This window comes from Salvia hispanica, chromosome 2 (assembly GCF_029641045.1).
Source record: "Salvia hispanica isolate PSC_SH4W2 chromosome 2, Shi_PSC_v1, whole genome shotgun sequence".
In the NCBI taxonomy this organism is placed as follows: Eukaryota; Viridiplantae; Streptophyta; class Magnoliopsida; order Lamiales; family Lamiaceae; genus Salvia; species Salvia hispanica.
Genome location: NC_142693.1, coordinates 24,043,112 through 24,066,708, shown reverse-complemented (window position 1 = coordinate 24,066,708; position 23,597 = coordinate 24,043,112). Strand labels below are relative to the sequence as shown.

The following is a 23,597-nucleotide window of genomic DNA, read 5'->3' as shown; positions in this document are numbered from 1 at the left end:
ATTGGATCTGTCAGATCACAGAATTATGTGCCCTACTCCCATATAAATAGGCACACATAAAATCCTATCCTAATTCAGAAACATAATCCTATTCCAATTAGGAAACACAATCCTATACAGATTCAAGGCATACTAACAAATCTCCACCTTGACTTGAATTCTCCCTTGCAGACGCATCATTACAATGCCAGATGAACAGACTTCTCCTTCCCTGCCTCAGATTTGCCATAAACCGAATTCACCTTGCAAACGCATCATTACAATGCCAGACGAAGAAACTTCTCCCAAATTTGTCGACCTTCACGTTCAGAGCAGACATCTTCGATTTACCAGAAAACCCTAGCAGCGGAATTCAAAACCCTAGTCCGAAAACCAGGCTCTGATAATTTGTTAGGATCGTCGACTGCAACAAACGTTTGATATTGTCCGCTTTGGGTCAAGCCCACCCGGATTTGTTGTTGGGTCACTTCCAAAAAGCCTCAAACTAATTGAGGTTGGACAGGAATTACATACACCTTCCAATTTCCCTCAGACTCCCGATGTGGGATGGACTTTGTACAGAAAAAATTTCCCCCTCAAACCAGATCACATCGGGACAGACGCAGTCGACACAAACATGGGTCGCGGTCCGACCCATAGCCACCTAACCTGGCTCTGATACCAGTTTGTTATGACAAATAGGGTAATACTGTAATCGACAAACAAAAGAACGTAAAGAGACACAGATTTACGTGGTTCACCAACGTTGTTGGTTACCTCCACGGACAGGAAACGGAGAACAAATTGTATTCAAAGTGTTTTCAGATTATGGCTACAGATTGGATCTGTCAGATCACAGAATTATGTGCCCTGCTCCCATATAAATAGGCACACATAAAATCCTATCCTAATTCAGAAACATAATCCTATTCCAATTAGGAAACACAATCCTATACAGATTCAAGGCATACTAACAATATCATACATGAAGCAGAACACATCTACTGAAACATAACTCCAATTCAACATAACAGAGGTCAATAATATCCAAAAGTAAACTGTAAAAAAATAAGGAAAACAGGAAATTGTTTCATCGCTTCTTCTCGAAGCGAAACAGCCGAACAGATGATAAAAGTGCAGAAAACCAACACCAAAATACTAGCTAAACTAAACTAGAATGGAACCAAGTGTGTAATCTTCGGGGGATGAGGAGTATTGAGTGTTGGGAGCTCCCATTCCAACAATAGAAGAGAGCTGAAATCTACTAAGTGTCACGGCTCGGAAGCTCCTCCTTCCTCCTTCTCCATCTCCATTTGTAGAAAGGCGTGAGGCCTTGATCCTTAGTGTGTATGTTCTCTGAAAATTCCTTCCTACCCTTCGGGATATGTATAGTGTGAAATAATTCTGCGACACGTTCTACCGTCACACTAATAAAAATATGAAACATCTATGTCAATAATAATTCAACTGGTGGATAACTTCAACTTGAGCTCGATTAGGATGGTTCAGTCTGGGGCGGCGCCGCTGGGTTTAGTGTTTAGGGTTTAAGGTTTAAAATAACTTATATACCTAACTTCATTTTTCATGTCTTTTAAATGATCATTTAATACCAGAACACTAAATTCAATTTAATTGCTCCCTATATTTGTGTAGGATTATAAGAATTATACTACTAATTGATTTACATTATTTTACTCTAAATTCAGTGTTAAGAAAATTAGTTAGGTAGGTGGAGGAATGTGAAGTTAGGTCGGATTAATTTTTCATTTCTCCTTATTGATGTATTGCATACAAAACTAATCGATTTGAATCCTTATTATGGTATCACTTGCATCTAATTCTTTGTCAATTTTGATATATAATATAACTAAATGCACGACCCTAGAGAGAGATATTGCACCGAATTTTCAACAAATTCAACATTTATTTATTGAACTATAGAATAGCTTACTTATTTTGGCAGTTATATTATTGTCAAAATTGACAAAGTATTAGATGCAAGTGGTACCATGATAAAGATTCAAATCGATTAGATATATATGCATCACATCAATAAGAAGTAATGAAAAATTAATTCGACCTAACTTCACATTCATCCACCCACCCAACTAATTTTCCTAAAACTGAATTTAGAGTAAAATAAAGTAAATTAATTAGAAGTATAATTCTTCTAATCTCTACACAAATTTAGGGAGTAATTAAATTTAATTTAGTGTTTCTATTATTAAATGATCATTTGAAGGACATGAAAAATGAAGTTAGGTATATCAGTTATTTTTCACTTTTCACCTGTCCATAAAAACCGCCTGCGACACGCGGCTGAGCAGAGCCGGTTCCTGCTCCTTCCGCAGCGGCGGCGCCCCTGGCATAACCATCCTAATCGAGCTCAGGTCGAAGTCCAGCGGAATTATTAGTGACACAGATGTTTCTTATTTTTATTAGTGTGATGGTTGAATTTGTGGCAGAATTATTTCACCTACTGACATAGATCAATTATGTCGTGAACTAGTCTTTTTCAAGTGATGTTTCAAAGCCAATAAAGATGATTTTTATATTTCTACGGTCGAGGGCTATATTAGTAAATTCTATGTAATTTAAGATTGAAATAGTGTTGCACATATTATTATCACTGAATTTTTCATGATAATACAACAGTCAATTTCAGCCTTAATTCAATGGGCCCTTTCCCATTAAACGAGTTACACAAATTTTATTACCAACAAATCAAACACTACATTGGGGCATTAAATGCACTATGAATGCCCCTATCTACCAATTCAACCACACGCTTATTTTATAAATAATAACCCTCTCAATCTCAACTCCTCTCTGTAGTGCATAGACATCTCATCCGCCACAACCACAAATCGAAGATGTACGGAACAATGTCTGCTGAGATGACGGTTAACGTACCGGCAACCGAAGCGTGGAAGCTTTATAGCACTCTCCAGCTCCCCAAATTGGCGAAGGAAGCCAACTCCGACCTCATCAGCCGGATCGACGTCGTCCAAGGGGACGGCGGCGCCGGAACCATTCTCGAGATTTTTATCCGTCCAGGTACCATCCACATTCAATTCAATTAAATTCCGCTAGATTTATATAATTATCCTAATTAATTTAATTGATTAATTGAGCAGGGATGGGAAGGGGATTGACGTCGTTCAAGGAGAAATTCATGGTGGTGGATCACGATAAGCGTGTGAAAGTGGCAGAGGTTGTGGAAGGTGGATTTCTGGATCTAGGGTTCACGCTGTATCGAATGAGATTCGATGTGATAGAGGTGGAGGGAAACGAGAAGCAGTGTATAACTCGATCTACGGTCGAGTACGAGCTCAAAGAGGAAGCTGCAGCGAACGTTGAAATCGCTTCCATTAAACCATTCACTACCGTCATGCAACTCTCTGCTAAGTATTTGCTCCGCAACAATGATAATTGATCAACTATTAGCCGCAAGAATGACAATTGATCTACTATTAACTTGGGACTATGTGTTTTACTTCCATGTTTACTAAAATAAATTTCTATCCTCCTACTATATATCTCAGTATTTCATTTTCTCTTTTTCCATGCGATTAATGACAACAATCAATATGAATCTTCATATTTTATCAATTCATAACTATGAAATCTAGAAAAAGCTGCCACAAGAAAATCCTAATCCCTCCATTAGCTATTGAAAGTCACTTTATCCGCCACAAATTTTTAAAATGTTAATAGAAAGAGAATTGAAAAAATTAATGAAATTTGAGTCAAACTTTTTGATACGCTCGGATTTTGCACTCTTTTTGGGCCTTTATTTGGTCGATTTTGAGTATCAATGTTGGATTACATGTTCAATAATTGTATATTTTATCTGTTTTGGTATTTTTACGTATTTTGTGAGAAATGTGCAAATTTGAGCCTAAAAAGATAACTACAAGTTGAAGATGAAAATCTGGAGCATTCAACCCGCTCAGCAGACCGCTGGCGGCCAACGACCGCTGAACAAGTAGCGGTCCGCTTTGAGAAAGTTGTGCTGAAAAGATTAGTTCAAGACATAATTGTAACACCCCAAATCAAGGTTTAGTTGGAAAATTCCTTTCTACACAAATTTGTCAATATAGGGTGAAATTCTTATAATTTGTGCACAACATAGGTTTAATAATTAAATGTTATTTTATATAGGATTGGGTCGCACAAGTATCACGGTGAGAAAGATTGAGCAAGAAAATAGAATTAAATAGGAAATTATATAGCGTATACAATAGAATGGAGAAATGGTCATTTTGCATAAAACGGAACAAGCGGGCCTTCAAAACCTTAACACACTACTACTATTTGATTAGCATAGGGAAGTAAGGATCGATCCCACGGAGATGAGGCAATTGAGGTTTGCATGCTAGACACGAAATGGGAATGGCTGCTGCCGCGCTTCTAGGTGTGGGTTAAGTAAACTACTGGATTTGCGGAACTTAAACTGCTAAATTGATCAACTGGTCTAAACTACTTGATCAACTAAATTGTCTTTCCATAAATGGAAAAACAGAATAAACGGGAGACTTTCAGTCTCCTGCAAAAGGTACAATAAAGCAAAATAACTTTAACAACTTCATCTTCTTCAACAAGTAAACATGGAAAGACAGAGTACATTACAGATCTGAACAAATCAGGAAAAATCAAACTTCAAATCATCGCATGAAACTAAGATTACCCCCTAAGATTTAAGCTACGATGACAGAATCACAAAACTCACCCATACTCATGAAGACGCGAAACAAATACGACGAGATTACAGCATCCTAAGAACATTCCAGCATAAAACATCAGATCGGATCAAATCGAAACATTACAGAACATTTTAGAGCTAAGATATGCGACGGGAACAAAAACCTATAGCAGGTCAGGAAATATCATACATGAAGCAGAACACATCTACTGAAACATAACTCCAATTCAACATAACAGAGGTCAATAATATCCAAAAGTAAAATGTAAAACAATAAGGAAAATAGGAAATTGTTTCATCGCTTCTTCTCGAAGCGAAACAGCCGAACAGATGATAAAAGTGCAGAAAACCAACACCAAAATACTAGCTAAACTAAACTAGAATGGAACCAAGTGTGTAATCTTCGGGGGATGAGGAGTATTGAGTGTTGGGAGCTCCCATTCCAACAATAGAAGAGAGCTGAAATCTACTAAGTGTCACGGCTCGGAAGCTCCTCCTTCCTCCTTCTCCATCTCCATTTGTAGAAAGGCGTGAGGCCTTGATCCTTAGTGTGTATGTTCTCTGAAAATTCCTTCCTACCCTTCGGGATATGTATAGTGTGAAATAATTCTGCGACACGTTCTACCGTCACACTAATAAAAATATGAAACATCTATGTCAATAATAATTCAACTGGTGGATAACTTCAACTTGAGCTCGATTAGGATGGTTCAGTCTGGGGCGGCGCCGCTGGGTTTAGTGTTTAGGGTTTAAGGTTTAAAATAACTTATATACCTAACTTCATTTTTCATGTCTTTTAAATGATCATTTAATACCAGAACACTAAATTCAATTTAATTGCTCCCTATATTTGTGTAGGATTATAAGAATTATACTACTAATTGATTTACATTATTTTACTCTAAATTCAGTGTTAAGAAAATTAGTTAGGTAGGTGGAGGAATGTGAAGTTAGGTCGGATTAATTTTTCATTTCTCCTTATTGATGTATTGCATACAAAACTAATCGATTTGAATCCTTATTATGGTATCACTTGCATCTAATTCTTTGTCAATTTTGATATATAATATAACTAAATGCACGACCCTAGAGAGAGATATTGCACCGAATTTTCAACAAATTCAACATTTATTTATTGAACTATAGAATAGCTTACTTATTTTGGCAGTTATATTATTGTCAAAATTGACAAAGTATTAGATGCAAGTGGTACCATGATAAAGATTCAAATCGATTAGATATATATGCATCACATCAATAAGAAGTAATGAAAAATTAATTCGACCTAACTTCACATTCATCCACCCACCCAACTAATTTTCCTAAAACTGAATTTAGAGTAAAATAAAGTAAATTAATTAGAAGTATAATTCTTCTAATCTCTACACAAATTTAGGGAGTAATTAAATTTAATTTAGTGTTTCTGTTATTAAATGATCATTTGAAGGACATGAAAAATGAAGTTAGGTATATCAGTTATTTTTCACTTTTCACCTGTCCATAAAAACCGCCTGCGACACGCGGCTGAGCAGAGCCGGTTCCTGCTCCTTCCGCAGCGGCGGCGCCCCTGGCATAACCATCCTAATCGAGCTCAGGTCGAAGTCCAGCGGAATTATTAGTGACACAGATGTTTCTTATTTTTATTAGTGTGATGGTTGAATTTGTGGCAGAATTATTTCACCTACTGACATAGATCAATTATGTCGTGAACTAGTCTTTTTCAAGTGATGTTTCAAAGCCAATAAAGATGATTTTTATATTTCTACGGTCGAGGGCTATATTAGTAAATTCTATGTAATTTAAGATTGAAATAGTGTTGCACATATTATTATCACTGAATTTTTCATGATAATACAACAGTCAATTTCAGCCTTAATTCAATGGGCCCTTTCCCATTAAACGAGTTACACAAATTTTATTACCAACAAATCAAACACTACATTGGGGCATTAAATGCACTATGAATGCCCCTATCTACCAATTCAACCACACGCTTATTTTATAAATAATAACCCTCTCAATCTCAACTCCTCTCTGTAGTGCATAGACATCTCATCCGCCACAACCACAAATCGAAGATGTACGGAACAATGTCTGCTGAGATGACGGTTAACGTACCGGCAACCGAAGCGTGGAAGCTTTATAGCACTCTCCAGCTCCCCAAAGTGGCGAAGGAAGCCAACTCCGACCTCATCAGCCGGATCGACGTCGTCCAAGGGGACGGCGGCGCCGGAACCATTCTCGAGATTTTTATCCGTCCAGGTACCATCCACATTCAATTCAATTAAATTCCGCTAGATTTATATAATTATCCTAATTAATTTAATTGATTAATTGAGCAGGGATGGGAAGGGGATTGACGTCGTTCAAGGAGAAATTCATGGTGGTGGATCACGATAAGCGTGTGAAAGTGGCAGAGGTTGTGGAAGGTGGATTTCTGGATCTAGGGTTCACGCTGTATCGAATGAGATTCGATGTGATAGAGGTGGAGGGAAACGAGAAGCAGTGTATAACTCGATCTACGGTCGAGTACGAGCTCAAAGAGGAAGCTGCAGCGAACGTTGAAATCGCTTCCATTAAACCATTCACTACCGTCATGCAACTCTCTGCTAAGTATTTGCTCCGCAACAATGATAATTGATCAACTATTAGCCGCAAGAATGACAATTGATCTACTATTAACTTGGGACTATGTGTTTTACTTCCATGTTTACTAAAATAAATTTCTATCCTCCTACTATATATCTCAGTATTTCATTTTCTCTTTTTCCATGCGATTAATGACAACAATCAATATGAATCTTCATATTTTATCAATTCATAACTATGAAATCTAGAAAAAGCTGCCAAAAGAAAATCCTAATCCCTCCATTAGCTATTGAAAGTCACTTTATCCGCCACAAATTTTTAAAATGTTAATAAAAAGAGAATTGAAAAAATTAATGAAATTTGAGTCAAACTTTTTGATACGCTCGGATTTTGCACTCTTTTTGGGCCTTTATTTGGTCGATTTTGAGTATCAATGTTGGATTACATGTTCAATAATTGTATATTTTATCTGTTTTGGTATTTTTACGTATTTTGTGAGAAATGTGCAAATTTGAGCCTAAAAAGATAACTACAAGTTGAAGATGAAAATCTGGAGCATTCAACCCGCTCAGCAGACCGCTGGCGGCCAACGACCGCTGAACAAGTAGCGGTCCGCTTTGAGAAAGTTGTGCTGAAAAGATTAGTTCAAGACATAATTGTAACACCCCAAATCAAGGTTTAGTTGGAAAATTCCTTTCTACACAAATTTGTCAATATAGGGTGAAATTCTTATAATTTGTGCACAACATAGGTTTAATAATTAAATGTTATTTTATATAGGATTGGGTCGCACAAGTATCACGGTGAGAAAGATTGAGCAAGAAAATAGAATTAAATAGGAAATTATATAGCGTATACAATAGAATGGAGAAATGGTCATTTTGCATAAAACGGAACAAGCGGGCCTTCAAAACCTTAACACACTACTACTATTTGATTAGCATAGGGAAGTAAGGATCGATCCCACGGAGATGAGGCAATTGAGGTTTGCATGCTAGACACGAAATGGGAATGGCTGCTGCCGCGCTTCTAGGTGTGGGTTAAGTAAACTACTGGATTTGCGGAACTTAAACTGCTAAATTGATCAACTGGTCTAAACTACTTGATCAACTAAATTGTCTTTCCATAAATGGAAAAACAGAATAAACGGGAGACTTTCAGTCTCCTGCAAAAGGTACAATAAAGCAAAATAACTTTAACAACTTCATCTTCTTCAACAAGTAAACATGGAAAGACAGAGTACATTACAGATCTGAACAAATCAGGAAAAATCAAACTTCAAATCATCGCATGAAACTAAGATTACCCCCTCAGATTTAAGCTACGATGACAGAATCACAAAACTCACCCATACTCATGAAGACGCGAAACAAATACGACGAGATTACAGCATCCTAAGAACATTCCAGCATAAAACATCAGATCGGATCAAATCGAAACATTACAGAACATTTTAGAGCTAAGATATGCGACGGGAACAAAAACCTATAGCAGATCAGGAAATATCATACATGAAGCAGAACACATCTACTGATCATAACTCCAATTCAACATAACAGAGGTCAATAATATCCAAAAGTAAACTGTAAAAAAATAAGGAAAACATGAAATTGTTTCATCGCTTCTTCTCGAAGCGAAACAGCCGAACAGATGATAAAAGTGCAGAAAACCAACACCAAAATACTAGCTAAACTAAACTAGAATGGAACCAAGTGTGTAATCTTCGGGGGATGAGGAGTATTGAGTGTTGGGAGCTCCCATTCCAACAATAGAAGAGAGCTGAAATCTACTAAGTGTCACGGCTCGGAAGCTCCTCCTTCCTCCTTCTCCATCTCCATTTGTAGAAAGGCGTGAGGCCTTGATCCTTAGTGTGTATGTTCTCTGAAAATTCCTTCCTACCCTTCGGGATCTGTATAGTGTGAAATAATTCTGCGACACGTTCTACCGTCACACTAATAAAAATATGAAACATCTATGTCAATAATAATTCAACTGGTGGATAACTTCAACTTGAGCTCGATTAGGATGGTTCAGTCTGGGGCGGCGCCGCTGGGTTTAGTGTTTAGGGTTTAGGGTTTAAAATAACTTATATACCTTACTTCATTTTTCATGTCTTTTAAATGATCATTTAATACCAGAACACTAAATTCAATTTAATTGCTCCCTATATTTGTGTAGGATTATATGAATTATACTACTAATTGATTTACATTATTTTACTCTAAATTCAGTGTTAGGAAAATTAGTTAGGTAGGTGGAGGAATGTGAAGTTAGGTCGGATTAATTTTTCATTTCTCCTTATTGATGTATTGCATACAAAACTAATCGATTTGAATCCTTATTATGGTATCACTTGCATCTAATTCTTTGTCAATTTTGATATATAATATAACTAAATGCACGACCCTAGAGAGAGATATTGCACCGAATTTTCAACAAATTCAACATTTATTTATTGAACTATAGAATAGCTTACTTATTTTGGCAGTTATATTATTGTCAAAATTGACAAAGTATTAGATGCAAGTGGTACCATGATAAAGATTCAAATCGATTAGATATATATGCATCACATCAATAAGAAGTAATGAAAAATTAATTCGACCTAACTTCACATTCATCCACCCACCCAACTAATTTTCCTAAAACTGAATTTAGAGTAAAATAAAGTAAATTAATTAGAAGTATAATTCTTCTAATCTCTACACAAATTTAGGGAGTAATTAAATTTAATTTAGTGTTTCTGTTATTAAATGATCATTTGAAGGACATGAAAAATGAAGTTAGGTATATCAGTTATTTTTCACTTTTCACCTGTCCATAAAAACCGCCTGCGACACGCGGCTGAGCAGAGCCGGTTCCTGCTCCTTCCGCAGCGGCGGCGCCCCTGGCATAACCATCCTAATCGAGCTCAGGTCGAAGTCCAGCGGAATTATTAGTGACACAGATGTTTCTTATTTTTATTAGTGTGATGGTTGAATTTGTGGCAGAATTATTTCACCTACTGACATAGATCAATTATGTCGTGAACTAGTCTTTTTCAAGTGATGTTTCAAAGCCAATAAAGATGATTTTTATATTTCTACGGTCGAGGGCTATATTAGTAAATTCTATGTAATTTAAGATTGAAATAGTGTTGCACATATTATTATCACTGAATTTTTCATGATAATACAACAGTCAATTTCAGCCTTAATTCAATGGGCCCTTTCCCATTAAACGAGTTACACAAATTTTATTACCAACAAATCAAACACTACATTGGGGCATTAAATGCACTATGAATGCCCCTATCTACCAATTCAACCACACGCTTATTTTATAAATAATAACCCTCTCAATCTCAACTCCTCTCTGTAGTGCATAGACATCTCATCCGCCACAACCACAAATCGAAGATGTACGGAACAATGTCTGCTGAGATGACGGTTAACGTACCGGCAACCGAAGCGTGGAAGCTTTATAGCACTCTCCAGCTCCCCAAAGTGGCGAAGGAAGCCAACTCCGACCTCATCAGCCGGATCGACGTCGTCCAAGGTGACGGCGGCGCCGGAACCATTCTCGAGATTTTTATCCGTCCAGGTACCATCCACATTCAATTCAATTAAATTCCGCTAGATTTATATAATTATCCTAATTAATTTAATTGATTAATTGAGCAGGGATGGGAAGGGGATTGACGTCGTTCAAGGAGAAATTCATGGTGGTGGATCACGATAAGCGTGTGAAAGTGGCAGAGGTTGTGGAAGGTGGATTTCTGGATCTAGGGTTCACGCTGTATCGAATGAGATTCGATGTGATAGAGGTGGAGGGAAACGAGAAGCAGTGTATAACTCGATCTACGGTCGAGTACGAGCTCAAAGAGGAAGCTGCAGCGAACGTTGAAATCGCTTCCATTAAACCATTCACTACCGTCATGCAACTCTCTGCTAAGTATTTGCTCCGCAACAATGATAATTGATCAACTATTAGCCGCAAGAATGACAATTGATCTACTATTAACTTGGGACTATGTGTTTTACTTCCATGTTTACTAAAATAAATTTCTATCCTCCTACTATATATCTCAGTATTTCATTTTCTCTTTTTCCATGCGATTAATGACAACAATCAATATGAATCTTCATATTTTATCAATTCATAACTATGAAATCTAGAAAAAGCTGCCACAAGAAAATCCTAATCCCTCCATTAGCTATTGAAAGTCACTTTATCCGCCACAAATTTTTAAAATGTTAATAGAAAGAGAATTGAAAAAATTAATGAAATTTGAGTCAAACTTTTTGATACGCTCGGATTTTGCACTCTTTTTGGGCCTTTATTTGGTCGATTTTGAGTATCAATGTTGGATTACATGTTCAATAATTGTATATTTTATCTGTTTTGGTATTTTTACGTATTTTGTGAGAAATGTGCAAATTTGAGCCTAAAAAGATAACTACAAGTTGAAGATGAAAATCTGGAGCATTCAACCCGCTCAGCAGACCGCTGGCGGCCAACGACCGCTGAACAAGTAGCGGTCCGCTTTGAGAAAGTTGTGCTGAAAAGATTAGTTCAAGACATAATTGTAACACCCCAAATCAAGGTTTAGTTGGAAAATTCCTTTCTACACAAATTTGTCAATATAGGGTGAAATTCTTATAATTTGTGCACAACATAGGTTTAATAATTAAATGTTATTTTATATAGGATTGGGTCGCACAAGTATCACGGTGAGAAAGATTGAGCAAGAAAATAGAATTAAATAGGAAATTATATAGCGTATACAATAGAATGGAGAAATGGTCATTTTGCATAAAACGGAACAAGCGGGCCTTCAAAACCTTAACACACTACTACTATTTGATTAGCATAGGGAAGTAAGGATCGATCCCACGGAGATGAGGCAATTGAGGTTTGCATGCTAGACACGAAATGGGAATGGCTGCTGCCGCGCTTCTAGGTGTGGGTTAAGTAAACTACTGGATTTGCGGAACTTAAACTGCTAAATTGATCAACTGGTCTAAACTACTTGATCAACTAAATTGTCTTTCCATAAATGGAAAAACAGAATAAACGGGAGACTTTCAGTCTCCTGCAAAAGGTACAATAAAGCAAAATAACTTTAACAACTTCATCTTCTTCAACAAGTAAACATGGAAAGACAGAGTACATTACAGATCTGAACAAATCAGGAAAAATCAAACTTCAAATCATCGCATGAAACTAAGATTACCCCCTCAGATTTAAGCTACGATGACAGAATCACAAAACTCACCCATACTCATGAAGACGCGAAACAAATACGACGAGATTACAGCATCCTAAGAACATTCCAGCATAAAACATCAGATCGGATCAAATCGAAACATTACAGAACATTTTAGAGCTAAGATATGCGACGGGAACAAAAACCTATAGCAGATCAGGAAATATCATACATGAAGCAGAACACATCTACTGAACATAACTCCAATTCAACATAACAGAGGTCAATAATATCCAAAAGTAAACTGTAAAAAAATAAGGAAAACATGAAATTGTTTCATCGCTTCTTCTCGAAGCGAAACAGCCGAACAGATGATAAAAGTGCAGAAAACCAACACCAAAATACTAGCTAAACTAAACTAGAATGGAACCAAGTGTGTAATCTTCGGGGGATGAGGAGTATTGAGTGTTGGGAGCTCCCATTCCAACAATAGAAGAGAGCTGAAATCTACTAAGTGTCACGGCTCGGAAGCTCCTCCTTCCTCCTTCTCCATCTCCATTTGTAGAAAGGCGTGAGGCCTTGATCCTTAGTGTGTATGTTCTCTGAAAATTCCTTCCTACCCTTCGGGATCTGTATAGTGTGAAATAATTCTGCGACACGTTCTACCGTCACACTAATAAAAATATGAAACATCTATGTCAATAATAATTCAACTGGTGGATAACTTCAACTTGAGCTCGATTAGGATGGTTCAGTCTGGGGCGGCGCCGCTGGGTTTAGTGTTTAGGGTTTAGGGTTTAAAATAACTTATATACCTAACTTCATTTTTCATGTCTTTTAAATGATCATTTAATACCAGAACACTAAATTCAATTTAATTGCTCCCTATATTTGTGTAGGATTATATGAATTATACTACTAATTGATTTACATTATTTTACTCTAAATTCAGTGTTAGGAAAATTAGTTAGGTAGGTGGAGGAATGTGAAGTTAGGTCGGATTAATTTTTCATTTCTCCTTATTGATGTATTGCATACAAAACTAATCGATTTGAATCCTTATTATGGTATCACTTGCATCTAATTCTTTGTCAATTTTGATATATAATATAACTAAATGCACGACCCTAGAGAGAGATATTGCACCGAATTTTCAACAAATTCAACATTTATTTATTGAACTATAGAACAGCTTACTTATTTTGGCAGTTATATTATTGTCAAAATTGACAAAGTATTAGATGCAAGTGGTACCATGATAAAGATTCAAATCGATTAGATATATATGCATCACATCAATAAGAAGTAATGAAAAATTAATTCGACCTAACTTCACATTCATCCACCCACCCAACTAATTTTCCTAAAACTGAATTTAGAGTAAAATAAAGTAAATTAATTAGAAGTATAATTCTTCTAATCTCTACACAAATTTAGGGAGTAATTAAATTTAATTTAGTGTTTCTGTTATTAAATGATCATTTGAAGGACATGAAAAATGAAGTTAGGTATATCAGTTATTTTTCACTTTTCACCTGTCCATAAAAACCGCCTGCGACACGCGGCTGAGCAGAGCCGGTTCCTGCTCCTTCCGCAGCGGCGGCGCCCCTGGCATAACCATCCTAATCGAGCTCTGGTCGAAGTCCAGCGGAATTATTAGTGACACAGATGTTTCTTATTTTTATTAGTGTGATGGTTGAATTTGTGGCAGAATTATTTCACCTACTGACATAGATCAATTATGTCGTGAACTAGTCTTTTTCAAGTGATGTTTCAAAGCCAATAAAGATGATTTTTATATTTCTACGGTCGAGGGCTATATTAGTAAATTCAATGTAATTTAAGATTGAAATAGTGTTGCACATATTATTATCACTGAATTTTTCATGATAATACAACAGTCAATTTCAGCCTTAATTCAATGGGCCCTTTCCCATTAAACGAGTCACACAAATTTTATTACCAACAAATCAAACACTACATTGGGGCATTAAATGCACTATGAATGCCCCTATCTACCAATTCAACCACACGCTTATTTTATAAATAATAACCCTCTCAATCTCAACTCCTCTTTGTAGTGCATAGACATCTCATCCGCCACAACCAGAAATCGAAGATGTACGGAACAATGTCTGCTGAGATGACGGTTAACGTACCGGCAACCGAAGCGTGGAAGCTTTATAGCACTCTCCAGCTCCCCAAAGTGGCGAAGGAAGCCAACTCCGACCTCATCAGCCGGATCGACGTCGTCCAAGGGGACGGCGGCGCCGGAACCATTCTCGAGATTTTTATCCGTCCAGGTACCATCCACATTCAATTCAATTAAATTCCGCTAGATTTATATAATTATCCTAATTAATTTAATTGATTAATTGAGCAGGGATGGGAAGGGGATTGACGTCGTTCAAGGAGAAATTCATGGTGGTGGATCACGATAAGCGTGTGAAAGTGGCAGAGGTTGTGGAAGGTGGATTTCTGGATCTAGGGTTCACGCTGTATCGAATGAGATTCGATGTGATAGAGGTGGAGGGAAACGAGAAGCAGTGTATAACTCGATCTACGGTCGAGTACGAGCTCAAAGAGGAAGCTGCAGCGAATGTTGAAATCGCTTCCATTAAACCATTCACTACCGTCATGCAACTCTCTGCTAAGTATTTGCTCCGCAACAATGATAATTGATCAACTATTAGCCGCAAGAATGACAATTGATCTACTATTAACTTGGGACTATGTGTTTTACTTCCATGTTTACTAAAATAAATTTCTATCCTCCTACTATATATCTCAGTATTTCATTTTCTCTTTTTCCATGCGATTAATGACAACAATCAATATGAATCTTCATATTTTATCAATTCATAACTATGAAATCTAGAAAAAGCTGCCACAAGAAAATCCTAATCCCTCCATTAGCTATTGAAAGTCACTTTATCCGCCACAAATTTTTAAAATGTTAATAGAAAGAGAATTGAAAAAATTAATGAAATTTGAGTCAAACTTTTTGATACGCTCGGATTTTGCACTCTTTTTGGGCCTTTATTTGGTCGATTTTGAGTATCAATGTTGGATTACATGTTCAATAATTGTATATTTTATCTGTTTTGGTATTTTTACGTATTTTGTGAGAAATGTGCAAATTTGAGCCTAAAAAGATAACTACAAGTTGAAGATGAAAATCTGGAGCATTCAACCCGCTCAGCAGACGGCCAACGACCGCTGAACAAGTAGCGGTCCGCTTTGAGAAAGTTGTGCTGAAAAGATTAGTTCAAGACATAATTGTAACACCCCAAATCAAGGTTTAGTTGGAAAATTCCTTTCTACACAAATTTGTCAATATAGGGTGAAATTCTTATAATTTGTGCACAACATAGGTTTAATAATTAAATGTTATTTTATATAGGATTGGGTCGCACAAGTATCACGGTGAGAAAGATTGAGCAAGAAAATAGAATTAAATAGGAAATTATATAGCGTATACAATAGAATGGAGAAATGGTCATTTTGCATAAAACGGAACAAGCGGGCCTTCAAAACCTTAACACACTACTACTATTTGATTAGCATAGGGAAGTAAGGATCGATCCCACGGAGATGAGGCAATTGAGGTTTGCATGCTAGACACGAAATGGGAATGGCTGCTGCCGCGCTTCTAGGTGTGGGTTAAGTAAACTACTGGATTTGCGGAACTTAAACTGCTAAATTGATCAACTGGTCTAAACTACTTGATCAACTAAATTGTCTTTCCATAAATGGAAAAACAGAATAAACGGGAGACTTTCAGTCTCCTGCAAAAGGTACAATAAAGCAAAATAACTTTAACAACTTCATCTTCTTCAACAAGTAAACATGGAAAGACAGAGTACATTACAGATCTGAACAAATCAGGAAAAATCAAACTTCAAATCATCGCATGAAACTAAGATTACCCCCTCAGATTTAAGCTACGATGACAGAATCACAAAACTCACCCATACTCATGAAGACGCGAAACAAATACGACGAGATTACAGCATCCTAAGAACATTCCAGCATAAAACATCAGATCGGATCAAATCGAAACATTACAGAACATTTTAGAGCTAAGATATGCGACGGGAACAAAAACCTATAGCAGATCAGGAAATATCATACATGAAGCAGAACACATCTACTGAACATAACTCCAATTCAACATAACAGAGGTCAATAATATCCAAAAGTAAACTGTAAAAAAATAAGGAAAACATGAAATTGTTTCATCGCTTCTTCTCGAAGCGAAACAGCCGAACAGATGATAAAAGTGCAGAAAACCAACACCAAAATACTAGCTAAACTAAACTAGAATGGAACCAAGTGTGTAATCTTCGGGGGATGAGGAGTATTGAGTGTTGGGAGCTCCCATTCCAACAATAGAAGAGAGCTGAAATCTACTAAGTGTCACGGCTCGGAAGCTCCTCCTTCCTCCTTCTCCATCTCCATTTGTAGAAAGGCGTGAGGCCTTGATCCTTAGTGTGTATGTTCTCTGAAAATTCCTTCCTACCCTTCGGGATCTGTATAGTGTGAAATAATTCTGCGACACGTTCTACCGTCACACTAATAAAAATATGAAACATCTATGTCAATAATAATTCAACTGGTGGATAACTTCAACTTGAGCTCGATTAGGATGGTTCAGTCTGGGGCGGCGCCGCTGGGTTTAGTGTTTAGGGTTTAGGGTTTAAAATAACTTATATACCTAACTTCATTTTTCATGTCTTTTAAATGATCATTTAATACCAGAACACTAAATTCAATTTAATTGCTCCCTATATTTGTGTAGGATTATATGAATTATACTACTAATTGATTTACATTATTTTACTCTAAATTCAGTGTTAGGAAAATTAGTTAGGTAGGTGGAGGAATGTGAAGTTAGGTCGGATTAATTTTTCATTTCTCCTTATTGATGTATTGCATACAAAACTAATCGATTTGAATCCTTATTATGGTATCACTTGCATCTAATTCTTTGTCCATTTTGATATATAATATAACTAAATGCACGACCCTAGAGAGAGATATTGCACCGAATTTTCAACAAATTCAACATTTATTTATTGAACTATAGAACAGCTTACTTATTTTGGCAGTTATATTATTGTCAAAATTGACAAAGTATTAGATGCAAGTGGTACCATGATAAAGATTCAAATCGATTAGATATATATGCATCACATCAATAAGAAGTAATGAAAAATTAATTCGACCTAACTTCACATTCATCCACCCACCCAACTAATTTTCCTAAAACTGAATTTAGAGTAAAATAAAGTAAATTAATTAGAAGTATAATTCTTCTAATCTCTACACAAATTTAGGGAGTAATTAAATTTAATTTAGTGTTTCTGTTATTAAATGATCATTTGAAGGACATGAAAAATGAAGTTAGGTATATCAGTTATTTTTCACTTTTCACCTGTCCATAAAAACCGCCTGCGACACGCGGCTGAGCAGAGCCGGTTCCTGCTCCTTCCGCAGCGGCGGCGCCCCTGGCATAACCATCCTAATCGAGCTCTGGTCGAAGTCCAGCGGAATTATTAGTGACACAGATGTTTCTTATTTTTATTAGTGTGATGGTTGAATTTGTGGCAGAATTATTTCACCTACTGACATAGATCAATTATGTCGTGAACTAGTCTTTTTCAAGTGATGTTTCAAAGCCAATAAAGATGATTTTTATATTTCTACGGTCGAGGGCTATATTAGTAAATTCAATGTAATTTAAGATTGAAATAGTGTTGCACATATTATTATCACTGAATTTTTCATGATAATACAACAGTCAATTTCAGCCTTAATTCAATGGGCCCTTTCCCATTAAACGAGTCACACAAATTTTATTACCAACAAATCAAACACTACATTGGGGCATTAAATGCACTATGAATGCCCCTATCTACCAATTCAACCACACGCTTATTTTATAAATAATAACCCTCTCAATCTCAACTCCTCTTTGTAGTGCATAGACATCTCATCCGCCACAACCAGAAATCGAAGATGTACGGACAATGTCTGCTGAGATGACGGTTAACGTACCGGCAACCGAAGCGTGGAAGCTTTATAGCACTCTCCAGCTCCCCAAAGTGGCGAAGGAAGCCAACTCCGACCTCATCAGCCGGATCGACATCGTCCAAGGGGACGGCGGCGCCGCAACCATTCTCGAGATTTTTATCCGTCCAGGTACCATCCACATTCAATTCAATTAAATTCCGCTAGATTTATATAATTATCCTAATTAATTTAATTGATTAATTGAGCAGGGATGGGAAGGGGATTGACGTCGTTCAAGGAGAAATTCATGGTGGTGGATCACGATAAGCGTGTGAAAGTGGCAGAGGTTGTGGAAGGTGGATTTCTGGATCTAGGGTTCACGCTGTATCGAATGAGATTCGATGTGATAGCGGTGGAGGGAAACGAGAAGCAGTGTATAACTCGATCTACGGTCGAGTACGAGCTCAAAGAGGAAGCTGCAGCGAATGTTGAAATCGCTTCCATTAAACCATTCACTACCGTCATGCAACTCTCTGCTAAGTATTTGCTCCGCAACAATGATAATTGATCAACTATTAGCCGCAAGAATGACAATTGATCTACTATTAACTTGGGACTATGTGTTTTACTTCCATGTTTACTAAAATAAATTTCTATCCTCCTACTATATATCTCAGTATTTCATTTTCTCTTTTTCCATGCGATTAATGACAACAATCGATATGAATCTTCATATTTTATCAATTCATAACTATGAAATCTAGAAAAAGCTGCCACAAGAAAATCCTAATCCCTCCATTAGCTATTGAAAGTCACTTTATCCGCCACAAATTTTTAAAATGTTAATAGAAAGAGAATTGAAAAAATTAATGAAATTTGAGTCAAACTTTTTGATATGCTCGGATTTTGCACTCTTTTTGGGCCTTTATTTGGTCAATTTTGAGTATCAATGTTGGATTACATGTTCAATAATTGTATATTTTATCTGTTTTGGTATTTTTACGTATTTTGTGAGAAATGTGTGCAAATTTGAGCCTAAAAAGATAACTACAAGTTGAAGATGAAAATCTGGAGCATTCAACCCGCTCAGCGGACCGCTGGCGGCCAACGACCGCTGAACAAGTAGCGGTCCGCTTTTAGAAAGTTGTGGTGAAAAGATTAGTTCAAGACATAATTGTAACACCCCAAATCAGGGTTTAGTTGGAAAATTCCTTTCTACACAAATTTGTCAATTTACGGTGAAATTCTTATAATTTGTGCACAACATAAGTTTAATAATTAAATGTTATTTTATATAGGATTGGGTAGCACAAGTATCACGGTGAGAAAGATTGAGCAAGAAAATAGAATTAAATAGGAAATTATATGGCGTATACAATATAATCGATAAACGGTCATTTTGCATTAAAGATGCTATATATATATATTAATCTCCAAAAATCTTTGAGAGGCACGATTTTTTTAAGTTTGTAATTTTTTTTTACTACAATCAACACAATTATATATGGAATCGTCAAGAAAGAATATGAATGATCAAAATAGTGCCATTTGTCATTTACTATTTATAACTAGGGATGTCAATTGGGTAACCCGCTCGGGTTCAGGCCAATCCACTCGGGTTTTCTGGCTATTTGGATGCGGGTTATTCGGGTTGTGAATTTTTTTGGTTATAAATTTTCGGGCCTAACCCTAAATCGTCAGGTTTCAAGCTAACCCACGGGTTATTCGGGTCAGAAGTGATCTTGTATTACTTCTATCAAATCCAGTACTCTTACTTATATAAACACAGATTGTCGCAAATAGTAAAGCATTATCAAAGTGATAGAAATTGAAAATTGTAACAAAATACATAAACATATCGTGAATCTAACTACAATTAAATGAAAATCATGCATTTCGAAGGAGTTGAATAACATTCTTAATTGTATACCAAAAAAATAAATTCTAACTTTCAATTTGATAAAGAAGACATGATTACCATTTATACTTCATATCAATTATGTGTTTAGTATTGATATTAACATATATACATCATATAAGTATATTACCCAAAATTTTAATTATATTTTTATTTTAAATGCTCAACCCATGGGCAAACCCACAACCCACATGGGCCATCCTGCATACCGCCGAACAGGTCAGCCCATGTAGCCCTATTTTGTATTTGGGTTGCAATTTTTCGGCCCTAGCAGTAAAATTTTACCGGATTATTCGGATCGACCCGCGGGTTTCGGGATAGATTGACATCCCTATTCATAACAAATTAAATAATGTGGCTCTTGCTATAAAATCAAATATAGCTACTAGCCTACAATTCACCCCACTTTGGAGAATCAACCGATTAGTCATCAAAGGAGAAAGAAGAAGTTGCAATCTATGTAAGTTTCATTTAATTTGTGTTGACGCTTTGAAACAGTCGAACCAACGTAGGCTTATCAAGGTAGGGCTTTCTTTTATCCTATTTATCTTATATTTGAAACTTATGTAGGTTATGAGGTAAAAATTTTGGTAAAAAGTTTCTGACCTCGTTGGTTGTCAAATAAGGTGTGTGTTATGTTTTGAGTTTATCTATCAATTCTTGTCCGTAGGCGTCAGAAACATAAGTTTTTCCATTAAACTAAATTGAGTTGAACATATGTAGGATTTTGGGTATGAACGGACTATCTTAGGGAATCAATCCATGAATTTTAATTGGTCAATTTGTTGTTGAAAATGGATTCTAGATCTTATTTAGTGACTAAAGTGAATTTATCAGAATTTATAATGGTCATTTGATATATTTTGGAAAATTGATTGGAATATTGACAATTGATTGGAATATTGAAGTGAAAGATCTTTTTTTGAGTAAGGAATTAAATATGGTAGTGACTAATAACTAAATGTGATTATGTGAGTGGATTGACCATAGAAATGAGACTAGAATTGATGATTGAAGCATATTCTGACTACTGCAAATAATTGAGATTAATGAAATTTGGTTGAAAAGGTTAATGAGTTTTATTTATAAGATTTGGTAATAGAAATACTCCCTTCGTCCACAAACAATAGATCTATTGTTGTTCGACACGGGTTTTAATGTAGAATTGGTAAAGTAAAAGAGGGGAGGATAAAAAGTAGGTAAAGTAAGAGAGATAGGGAGAAAAAGTGAGTAAAGTATGAGAGAGGGAAGAAAAAGTGGGAAAAGTATGAGAGATAAACTTTCCATTTTTAGAAAGTGATCTATTTTTTGTGAACGTCTCAAAATGACAAAACTGATCTATTTTTTTTGGACGGAGGGAGTATGATTTAGAATGAATATGGATGTTAAACTAAATTTGAGGACTTAAGTAAGATTAGTAATTACGGAAAATAAAGTAACTAGTGGAAATAGTAACTTAGATTTTGATTAAGGGAATAAAAGACATGGAAAAACACATGGAATGGATTGATAAATGAGTAGGATATGGAATGCATTTAATTAATCTTGAAATTTATCTGTGATTATTAATATTTCAAAATTAGTATTAAGTTGAAGAAAATAAAACTATGAATAGTAATAGAATATTTCGTGATTTTTTTTTATTGGAGGATTTAATTAGTAATTACTCTAGTAAATATATATAAAACCCATTCTTAATACAAAAATACAGAGCCAAGCATACATAGGTAATTTTTAGGTCATCGTAAGCTTATTTTTATGTCATTATAATAAGGATGACATTAAAGGATCTTAACATGACCTCAAACCCAAATTTTATAATATGACCTAAAACTGCTTTATAATAACCCACTGTGTTTTTCTTTAATTATTGACCATTAGATTGAAAAATCTCATGGTCAGGATTTGGTCTGAATTTTGTATTGAGATGCATTTTTTAATTGATTATTTTCCTATATATATATATATATATATATATATATATAGGGATGTGATCAAATGAAAACTCTAAACGTTGTACAAACTCAAAACTATGATATGTATAATATATAAGTTTGCATTTTATCACTATCCTATATATATACATATATAGGGTAGCACTAGGGTGCCCCCTTATTTAGAATCACAACATACATCCAATCTGGTGCTGCCATGTGGCACAAAATATGCAATATTTTAAACACAAAAATGCAATCTAGTTGTATATGCATTTCCGCCGATTGCATTTTAGTTGTAGGTAAATTGCATTTTATAGTGTTGAGTTTTGTAATTTTCACATAAATTGCATTTTATATTGTTAAGTTTTCATTTTCACATATATAAATGCAATCCGTCTATATATAAAATGCAAATTAAACAGTCAATATCTAAAATGCAAAATTCAACAATTAAAAATGCAATCTGCATATAACAAAAATGCAATCTGCCGAAATTCATTTATAGCTTCTACAAATATATATTGCATTTTAGTGTTTACAATATTGCATTTTTTGTGCCACATGGCAGTACCAGATTGGATGTACGTTGTAACTTTAGAATTAGTTGTTATACTAGTACATCCATATATATATATAGGGGAGTGTTATATTGCTAACTCAATGCTTAATTGCTAACTACAACTCAATAATAGCCATTAGATATTCAAATTAAAGACCTAGATCATTAACCACAAAATGTCAATATGATCAACAAAAAACGTCAATAAGGCTATAGGATTAATTCCAATAAAAATCAATAGGGGTATTAATGTCAAGTTAGTTATAATTAACTTTTAAAAGAAATTCCAAAACTTTAAATTCATATAACATATATCAAATTAAAGATAATTTTATAAGGATTCCAACGATATACTACATGCATATGTTCCGACGTCAAAATTTGAAAAAAAAAATTAGAATTTTCGTATTTTTCGAAAGCATTGTGTTGATATTTTCGAAACACTATATTGACATTTTCAAAGCATTGTGTTGATATTTTCAAAACACTATATTGATATTTTCATCCAAAACCCTAATTTGGCGTTTTTTTAATTTTTTTCGATTTAATTAATAAAAACGCAAATTACACGTGGCAAATTGTAGACCACACGTTTTTTAAAATCATGTGGCCTTGAATTAGTTGTAGTTAGCAATTGATCACTCCCATATATATATATATATATATATATATATATATATATAGGGTTTTGATCTATGAAGACCAGA

At 35.4% G+C, this 23,597-nt stretch overlaps 5 protein-coding genes across 5 annotated transcripts; all 5 read left to right on the top strand.

The window, feature by feature from the left end:
* Window positions 1-2,798: 2,798 nt before the first annotated feature.
* LOC148931873 (norbelladine synthase-like) lies at window positions 2,799-3,516 on the top strand. Its single transcript, XM_089064305.1, has 2 exons — window positions 2,799-3,036; window positions 3,117-3,516. Exons 1-2 carry the CDS (start codon window positions 2,853-2,855, stop codon window positions 3,413-3,415), a joined length of 483 nt encoding a protein of 160 aa, XP_088920431.1. The 5' UTR covers window positions 2,799-2,852; the 3' UTR covers window positions 3,416-3,516.
* Window positions 3,517-6,712: 3,196 nt separating this feature from the next.
* On the top strand, window positions 6,713-7,426 carry LOC148931872 (norbelladine synthase-like). The gene is made up of 2 exons (XM_089064310.1): window positions 6,713-6,946; window positions 7,027-7,426. Exons 1-2 carry the CDS (start codon window positions 6,763-6,765, stop codon window positions 7,323-7,325), a joined length of 483 nt encoding a protein of 160 aa, XP_088920436.1. The 5' UTR covers window positions 6,713-6,762; the 3' UTR covers window positions 7,326-7,426.
* Window positions 7,427-10,621: 3,195 nt separating this feature from the next.
* Window positions 10,622-11,335, top strand: LOC125202516 (norbelladine synthase-like). Its single transcript, XM_048100921.2, has 2 exons — window positions 10,622-10,855; window positions 10,936-11,335. The coding sequence occupies exons 1-2, from the start codon at window positions 10,672-10,674 to the stop codon at window positions 11,232-11,234; spliced, it is 483 nt and encodes a 160-aa protein (XP_047956878.1). The 5' UTR covers window positions 10,622-10,671; the 3' UTR covers window positions 11,235-11,335.
* Window positions 11,336-14,530: 3,195 nt separating this feature from the next.
* LOC125202435 (norbelladine synthase-like) lies at window positions 14,531-15,244 on the top strand. Its single transcript, XM_048100831.2, has 2 exons — window positions 14,531-14,764; window positions 14,845-15,244. The coding sequence occupies exons 1-2, from the start codon at window positions 14,581-14,583 to the stop codon at window positions 15,141-15,143; spliced, it is 483 nt and encodes a 160-aa protein (XP_047956788.1). The 5' UTR covers window positions 14,531-14,580; the 3' UTR covers window positions 15,144-15,244.
* A 3,191-nt stretch (window positions 15,245-18,435) lies between these two features.
* On the top strand, window positions 18,436-19,145 carry LOC148931871 (norbelladine synthase-like). The gene is made up of 2 exons (XM_089064354.1): window positions 18,436-18,665; window positions 18,746-19,145. Exons 1-2 carry the CDS (start codon window positions 18,494-18,496, stop codon window positions 19,042-19,044), a joined length of 471 nt encoding a protein of 156 aa, XP_088920480.1. The 5' UTR covers window positions 18,436-18,493; the 3' UTR covers window positions 19,045-19,145.
* Window positions 19,146-23,597: the final 4,452 nt, after the last annotated feature.